Raw genomic sequence first — 9,713 nt, 5'->3', positions numbered from 1 at the left:
TGAATTTTGTATATGTGCATCTTTTATGTTATTTTAAAAGTTAAATATGTTTTTGGTTCTATAACTTTTGATAAAAATTAGAAATAATTCCTTTTCAAAAATTTTAGTTTAATGTAACTTCCAAACTTTAAAAATGCATGAATTTATTCATTTTAATATTAGAAACATATTTGAGACATTAAATAAACTTAACAAAATTTAATTAAAATAAATAAATTGATGCATTTTAAAATATGAGAACTAAATGGAACTATAATTTTAAAAATAATCTAATTTTAATTTTCACTTAAAATTACAAAATTTATGAAAACCAAAATAAATAAATTCTTAACTTACATGCTACTAAAACAGAAAAATCATAATTAAATTATAAATTTTAACAATAAAAACATGTTTACACCTCATCTCACATTAAAAAAGTATTAATTATATTCAGTTCAAACCCAAGACACTTCTAACTTGGTCTGTCTTACCAAGTCACCCTCTCTCTCTTTCCATTCCTTCCATGTGTATATATATATATATATACCCTCTTCCCTTTTTCTTCCACCCTTCCAATTGCATTCACTCCCTTCTCTTTTTCATCACATGGCACTGTGATTTCACTCTCCAATTTCCCTATCCCAAATCTCTTTCTCCATCATCAAATGGCTGTGGAACTCATGGGGTTCCCCAAAATCGATGATCAAAAGGCCATCCAAGAGGCTGCATCGGAAGGCCTCAAGGGCATGGAACACCTGATCCGAATCCTCTCCCACCAACCCTCTCACTTGAACACCGACCTCACCGACGTTACCGTCTCCAAGTTCAAGAAACTCATCTCGCTCCTCAACCGAACCGGCCACGCTCGCTTCAGACGTGCTCCGGTTCAGCCTCAGGTTCAGCCCCCTGAACCAGTTCAAACCCCCGAGCCCATTCAAACCCTCGCACCGGCTCACAATCCTCCCTCTGCGCCGCTCCATCTTCCTCCCCCGCAAACGGCCAACCTCTCCCTGCCGGCGCTCTTCGCGTCGCCGGCGCCGGTTCACCATGCCTCCGGGAGCGTCACGCTCGACTTCACCAAGCCGCACAACGCGCTCCGCAACTCCAAGGCCAAGTCCGTGGAACTCGAGTTCTCCAAGGAGACCTTCAGCGTCTCCTCCAACTCCTCCTTCATGTCCTCCGCCATCACCGGCGACGGCAGCGTCTCCAACGGCAAGATCTTTCTCGCCCCGCCGCCGCCTCCTCCCGCGACTGCCGCCGGGAAACCGCCGACCTTCAAGAAACGCTGCCTTGAACACCGCGAGCACTCCGACGACGTCTCCGGATCCGGCAAGTGCCACTGCGTGAAGCGAAGGTACACCGCGTTTCACCCTAACGTAACCCCCTCCCAATTGTTGACTAGAACTGTTATATTAAATAAGTAATCCAATTTTTTTTAAAATTTAATTCTGAAATAGGAGTATTCATTGATACACTAAAAGATGCGTGTCATAACATAACTATTCAAAGTTTTTGACCAGTCTCTTTTATTCTTAAAAGTCTAATTTGGTTCACGAGAAACCAAATTTACCGAGTTTAATTTGATGTGTGGTAAATAAATTTATTAATTTCTATTTTTGTATCTAATTTTAATAAAGTAATAAAATTAGGTTAATTAATTAATTAATTAATGAAGATAATGTTTTAAAGAGTGAGATTAGGGGGGGGCGTTGAAGTGTGGTGTTTGTGAAGTAATCACGTGAGTGGGGTAAGGCAGCGTTTGGGAGTCAACGATTTGGGTAGTGGTGCAGTTAAATGCATTAATAGGTACACCACGCGTGATGGTGACACGACAACATAGGGTTCCTGTGCTGTGCCTCTGTCTGGTGTCTCCCTTGTCCAGAAGCCGGTTTTTAGAAATTCCTGTCTCACAAACAACTCCGACAATTTCAACCTTCCCAAACTCAACCTTCTCTTGTCGTTTTTTTCTTCCCGCTTTTCACCCTTGACCTTCCATTTTTTTATATGCTACTTTTTTTATATATTCAAAACCAAAATAATACAATGCCGTTAAAACGAGGAAATTTTTAGTAATTTTTTTATATTATTATACTTTATTCACCCTGACTTTGTTTGTTTATTTATTTTTCTTTTAATAAAATAACAAGTTTTACGTTTTCTTACGTGTTTCTATAATTTGTTTATTTTAAACATATTTTTATTAAGTAAATTGTAACCGCTCCCTTGAAAATTACGTATTATTATACAGATTATATTAAGAAGAGTTTGGAATTGAAAGTCAATATAGTTTTTTATTTTATTTTATTTATGCGTACACAATACTTAATTAATTATTTGTGTTCAGGAAAAATAGGGTGAAGAAGACTGTGAGAGTGCCGGCGATAAGTTCAAAGATCGCCGATATTCCACCGGACGAGTACTCGTGGAGGAAGTACGGTCAGAAACCGATCAAGGGCTCACCGTACCCTAGGTGAGTGATGTTGATTCTAAGCCGTACATTTTGCTGACTTTCATCTCAAAGACTCGTTCTCTGACGTTGATTTTTTTTGTGATCAGGGGGTATTACAAGTGCAGCACGGTGAGAGGGTGTCCCGCGAGGAAACACGTGGAGCGCGCACCAGACGATCCGGCGATGCTGATTGTGACGTACGAGGGGGAGCACAGGCACGCGGTTCAGGCCGCGATGCAGGAGAACGCAGCCGGAGTGGTGGGTTTGGTGTTCGAGTCAACGTAGAAAGTGGAATAACATTAAAAATTTGGGAGGTGGAGGACTTTTTTTTTAAGTATTATAATTTTTGGAAAGTGTAGTTGGAACCATGGTTGCTTTGTAAATTTCTTTTATTTATTAGTATTATTATTATTATTATTATTATTATTATAATGTTTAGTTTCATAGATAGGTGAAAATTGGAATCTCAAAGTTATTTATTCTATCCCTTTGCCAAAAGTCTTGAGAGTTATGATTCTTTATGATTTCGTATTGGGAGGAGGTGGTATCCGAGGCAGGCTCACTCTCTTTTTTATATACTCATCAAATAAACCAATCATTATTTTTATTTTATTGCTCTGACTTTCGTTCACAAGTCACCCAAATTAAATGCCATGAATCATCACACATTTTTTTATTTTTTACTAATTTTATGTTAAATATTTTTAATTGATAAAATAATTTTCCCATGAATAGTTGCTTTTACTTTTTCTTTTCACCGTTTTTAATAACAAGTGGTACGTTAAAGGGTTGAACTTTGAATTCCTTTTGTGGAATTCAAAGTCGAAACATTAAGATGGTTAAAGTGAGGTGGAAGAGACTCTTCATCTTTAATCCTTGTTCCCTTTCTACCTCACTTACTTCTACTTTGAAAAATATTATTATATCAACTTTTTATACTTACAACATCTAAATATTCTTTTGTTTTCTCTTTCAAAATTAGTACATTTCAAACTATAATGAACTAATATTATGTATAAATTTATTCCAATATTTCTTAACCAAAACCTAGATGAAAATTTTATTTAATACTATGTGAGAGATGAATTATCATCGTTGGTTAAAGGACTTTTTTTTATTTATTTATTAATGATAATCATTTTATGGAAAAGTTATCATCACTCAATACTAGCATAGCTTTTAAGGAGTGTTGGTCTTCCAACTTCCTTAGTAAGTTTATGGTTTTTTTTTTCTTTAAATTATTGGTGATTAAAGGAGATACAATTGTTTTTGTTTTATATTATTTTTAAAGTAAGAGTGATGCAATATTATTTTTAAAGTAAAAATGATACAATAAGTAAAATTTACCGTAAAAGAATATTCGTGTGAATATTAAAATTATACTACGTATTATTATAGTTACTTCAAAATTATTGGTTCTAACAATAAAAAGGTGGTAAGAAAAAAATAGGAATATTTTTGACAAAAAAATGACATATTCAATAATGAAAAACGAATAGAAAATTAAACATCAAACTTTCCATTCTTACATGCAACGGAAAGCAAAGGAAGTACACTTTTGTAAATTTATAATAATTTATACTTAAACTAATTTCATAAACCGCATAAACAAACGAATGTAACCAATTAAAATTAAATTAAATGTAATGAAACATTTATTCTTTTATCCTAACACATGGTAGTAAATAGTTAAAATATATAAATATAAATAATAACAATTAAATAATAAATAATAAATAAAAATAATTTTTAATTTTAATTTTGATATTTTTAATGTATTTTAATTTTAAAATGTAGTTTTTTATAAATCATTCTTTAAATAATAAAAAAATATTCTATAACATTAACAAAATCTACTACAAACTTTCATCACAATCCAAACATCATTTTTCAGTATCTTTTCTTTCAACTTTTTTAATCGAAAACACATTCCATTATGAATAATGAATAAGAGAGGCTTTGGCACAGAAAAATACCTGCTCCCACCATATTTTTGTAAACAAGTAGTGCATGTGCGGTGACCGTTGAATTTTAACTTCTCACACACTTCAACTAAAACACTCACATTTTTCATACAAAACCTTTGTTGCTATTCATTCCACAAAAATATATATATATTTTATTGAAGAAAGAAAAACCAAAACTTGTCTGGACCAATTGTTTACAAGAAATAACTATTTCACATAAAAAATTCCCTAAAAAAACTATGTTTTTTTTATATAATGAAATGAAATTAAATATATAAATAAAGCAAGTATTTGTATTCTTATTGTTGTGTTTCTAAACAAACAAATAACAGACAACATTTTAGAACTCAAAAAGCATATACTTAAGGAAGTTGTTAATCTTGAATGAATATTTAAAGTTCTGAGTGTCAAAAGTTACCCAAACTTGCACAAGGTGGGTTCTCTCTATTGAACCAAAAGTCATGAAAATTAAAGTTGCATGTTACCAAAGATGGCACAGCTAGTGGTCAAATTGAATTCTAAATTGAGGATTGAAAAGCAAATGCCTAACCACCTATTTATAGAAAAACAAAGTTGATTTCTTTTTTTCATTTTTTATAAGAGGAAGACATCGTAATTTGTAGTTTAATATTGATTTGATACGCAGAAGAATGACACTTAATCTAATATGTAATATGATAAATAAGATTGAGAGATAATAGCTGATAAATTTGTTTTCACAAATAGAAAAAAAAAGAAAATAAATAATTCCTAAGATCTGATTAAATAAATAAATAAAACAATAGAATGAACAAATAATACATAAAAGTTAATAACTGCGTTATAAAATTATAAAATTATAAAATTATAAAATTATAAAATTATAAAATTATAAAATTATAAAATTATAAAATTGTGAATTATGAAATTAAGAGACTATAACATTATGAAATTATAAAATTATAATATTAAGAAAATTATAAAATTATAAAATTACATGAGATAAAAACTAAGCAAATTGACGGGGAAAGATAATAGCCAAATCACCTCATTAAAGGTCATATAACCTAAGTATCACTGACTCAATTAGGAAGTTTTAAAATTTTTAGAATTCAATAGACCAAAATAATTTAATATCTTATAGTTTCACATCCCTTAGAAGTCAAGACCAATAATAGTTTAAATATACTTCTCTCTTTCCACCTTATGAAGAGCATTTTAAAGACAAAGTCGTCACTAATAACGGTTACAATACAAATATTCTTAATTGCCTAGCTACATGTGAGTATTTTGTGCTTAACCTCTCCAAGCTAAACACATGGATATTTCTTCATCAACAAGTCACTCATAACTTACATGCAAATGTTCTAAAAACATAAAGAATACAAAAAGGAGTTTGAATTATGTTAGTTAAAAACTTTTTTGGAAATCTCATGATCAAATCCAAAATTTGATGTATAAATATATTTTTGATCCCTTAACTTTCAATAAAAATTGAAATTAGTCTCCTAACTTTAGAAATGCGTATATTTAATCCTTTAAACCCGATTTTATTACGCTTATTTGACGTTTCAAACGCGTTTCATAATAATATTTGAGTTGTTTACACTGTTTGACCATTTTCATTTTAATGTTAGCTAAGAAACTATCATAAAACACATTTGAAACATCAAATAAACTTATACGATGTTTGAAAAAGGTCTTCAAGCAAAGACAAAATAAGCACAAGTTAGACAAAAGGATACTATGACTTTAAAAGCTCTAGAAGAAATGGATGCTACGTCTAAGGTTGAGCCAGACAACTCAACTGATAAGGAAATCTTCCTTGTGTCATGAAAGTTAAAGCAAATGCTTAAATGTAAAAGACAAGAAAAGAAAAGATTTCCTAGTAGAGAATGATCGATCTTTGAAGATATTCTCACTAGCCATAATTTGACCTTTAAGCAATATATGAAGCTAGATAAAAACTTTAAATCCTTTCTTTTAGAAAAATAAAATCTTAAGAAAAGTGAATTTGAAACTAGTGAGAAAGTGTCAAACCTAGAGAAGACTCAGATGTCAGACACAAAGAAAACTGAAAGTCTAGGAAAAATAACATGCTACAAAGGCAGAAACATTCACTAACACAACGAAGGCCTTTTATGTCTATTATTTTGATCTTTTTATGTCTATTTTAGGTCTGACGTTAATGTAGGCAGTGATGGATCTTGACAAAAAATGTTGGAGATGCCAAAGTAATATAATTTTGAGATCATTAAATTTAATAATTAGTATAATACTTCAAAGAATGGCTTCTCTACTAAATAATTTGATCATTAGTATAATGTTTCAAAATATGTGAAGAAGTAAAATCTATATTGTTTTCATTAATAGGTTCTTTTTTTATCACTTGTAAACGATGAATTTATTCTTTTATTTTTTTATCAATATATTTTTTTTTATAAATAATATTAAAAAATAATTTATCATAATCTAATAAAAAATTGAGACACATAATTATTAAAAGAAAAATATATTATAATCAAGTCACAATTAAAGATCAATTATGAAAAAACACATGATACATTATTTTTTTTATATTCATACAAAAATGAATAAAAAGCTGATGAGATAAAAAGTAATGTTTTCATTATCAAGTGAGATAAGAGACAAAAAAGGAAAAGGATAAATGAGAAATGAAAGCAAAAATAATCAGTTTGTGTCTAACTTTTTTTTTCTTCAAAGACAAAAAGAAAACATATGAGAATGAGAGATGATTACAATTTGTGAAAAAACTAAAAACACAATAAGAATGAAAATAAAAATTATCTTAATAAATATTGGTTTAATTACTTTTTTGATTCGTGTTTTTGTTTAAAAATGTTAAGTTGGTCCTCTAGTTTTTTTAGTCTCAATTTGGTTTCGTTTTTTGAAAAACTAATGCAATTTGGTCTTTTACGATACATTTTTTTAAATTTCTTAAAACGGATCAATGATTTTTTTTATTAAAATTGAAACTCTCAATATGGATGATTTGCATTGTTGATGTAATTAATATAATCCTAGTGTCAATTTTTTGACAAAAACATGGACCAAAAGAGAAATTAAACCTAAATATTTTTATTCTTTATTATCTATTAATATTAAATGTTGTGTTTTATAAAATAAATAAAAAACACACAATTACAATTAAAATTTTTAATAAATCTCCAATATATATATAATTAAAATTTTCAAAATTTGGAAGGGCCATGGCCCCTCCTTGCCCCCAAAATCGTCCGCCACTGAATGTAAGACACATAAATTTACATGACATGAAAAATACTAGACATAAATTTACATCAGGCTATCCTAAGTCTGACATAAAAGCGACAATTTACTTTAAGCTATACTAGGTCCGACATAAAAAAGTCGGTTAACAATAAAAAAAGCTAAAATGAAGTGAGCATTTTTGTGTTTGTTTCAGTTGTGTGTGTTGTGTATCAAATGAAGGATTTTCGATGAAGTTGAAGAAGAATTGATGAACAAAGAAGTCAAACTTAGGACAAGATTGAGTTATATTAAACACTGAAACAAAAGAAAGACCGAAATCTCTAACTTTTAGTTTATCCTCGACTTCAATACCTTTGAACTTGTACAACTCAATCTTCTCCCTGAGTGGCCTAACCTCTATTCTAAATTTGACTTCTATACTCACTAACTCTTCTTCAAGTTTATAAAAAATCTTTCATTTGATACACAACACATAAAATTGAAACAAGTTCAGAAATACTCATTTCATTGTATTAGTTTTTGTTGGTGGTATAAATGAACCAAGGTGAGAACTAAGGTTTAGTTTTTATTTTAAATGTCATAAAAGTCTAAAAGACACAAATTTTTTTTACCACCACACCATACTCTTATAATGACAAACACGATATACAAACAATGGTACATTCATGTAAAGTCATAGCTGAGTTTTTCAAGAAACAACCACAATCACAAATGAAAATGAAAATACAAAGTTTAACAAACAAAGTTTAGCGTTGAAACAAAGCAGAAGGTTTCCCTATGAAAAGCCCACCACGAAAGAAGAATACTTTGTCATAAATGAATCACCAAACCAGTATCATTTCACCGAAGAACAAAGCCTAATTCAAAAGAGTGTTTTTAACGTGTTTTTGCGTATTGAATAATGAGTAAAAGAACCTAAATAAGAAATTTATGTTCCTCTTGTTGACATACATAAAATACATAATTTACAATGAACAATATAGGATCCAACATAAATTATCTTTTTTATATTGGTTAATAAAAAATCTGATATAAATCGCTTTCGCTTATTTATAAAAATGTCACAAAACATTTTTACGTGAATTATTTGTTGTTAGACGTAAATTAGATTACATGTGTTAGACGTAAATTAAATGACATATGTGACTTTTTTTTATGTTAATGATTGTTTTATTGGCATTGAAAATTTAATCTTTGTTTACATCCTAATATTTTATTGATTAAACCACTTTGGAGGGAAGTATTTTTTAATTTTTAAATAGTTTATAACTTAATGAATATAATGATTAAATATGTCATTAATAATTTTGTGTGGTTTTTCCAATGAATAAAGTCCTTATTAATAGATAAAGAACTGTACATGACAAATAAATTTTACGTTCAAACTCACATTTATTTCAATTTTGATGAAAAATACATATTTTAAATAATATAAAAAGATATAAAAATATGATTTAACCGAAGAAAATCCGTAGTTACTTATCTAAAATCAATACTTCTCATGGTATTATTAATTAAAATATACTTCTAATTTTTAAAATTATTTTAAAAAAATTATATTTTGTCTCTAAATTTTATGAAAATGTTGTAAAATATCATACCGGTAAATGACACACGGAGATTATATTATAATTTTGCTCTAAAACACTATTTATCACATAAGAAACAATCAACATATTGTTTATTTAGAATAATGCTTTATATTATTTCATAAAGTAAGAAAAAAACAAATATGTATAAATTTATTTTAGAAATGTAGCACAATTTTTTAAAATGATATGAAAAAAGGTATTTAATCCTCTAACACATAATTACCTTTTTTAACTCCCACTCTCTGACCCTTTATGCAGCTTAGTACATAATTTATTTTGCATTTTGTGAATGTGTAATAAAGAAGTTCCCAACAAAATAAGCCAGCTAATAGATATTTGTTCAAAGTCAAAAGAAGTTGACAAAACATGGTACCTCAAAATATATATTCGACAATATCACATAACATTAAACTTTTTTTATCGTGCATACAACGTATTCCACCTCAAATTATTGACCCACCGTACCTGTCAGAATTTCAAAATAGTTTGGTC

At 29.3% G+C, this 9,713-nt stretch overlaps 1 protein-coding gene across 1 annotated transcript; it reads left to right on the top strand.

Moving 5' to 3' along the window:
• The first annotated feature begins 532 nt into the window (after positions 1–532).
• LOC114193004 (probable WRKY transcription factor 11) lies at positions 533–3,043 on the top strand. Its single transcript, XM_028082687.1, has 3 exons — positions 533–1,336; positions 2,327–2,452; positions 2,539–3,043. The coding sequence occupies exons 1-3, from the start codon at positions 648–650 to the stop codon at positions 2,714–2,716; spliced, it is 993 nt and encodes a 330-aa protein (XP_027938488.1). The 5' UTR covers positions 533–647; the 3' UTR covers positions 2,717–3,043.
• Positions 3,044–9,713: the final 6,670 nt, after the last annotated feature.

The sequence above is a fragment of the Vigna unguiculata genome, chromosome 8 (assembly GCF_004118075.2).
Source record: "Vigna unguiculata cultivar IT97K-499-35 chromosome 8, ASM411807v1, whole genome shotgun sequence".
NCBI lineage: Eukaryota > Viridiplantae > Streptophyta > Magnoliopsida > Fabales > Fabaceae > Vigna > Vigna unguiculata.
The sequence above is the reverse complement of the archived record's forward strand: the minus strand, read 5'-3'. Positions and strand labels throughout refer to the sequence as shown.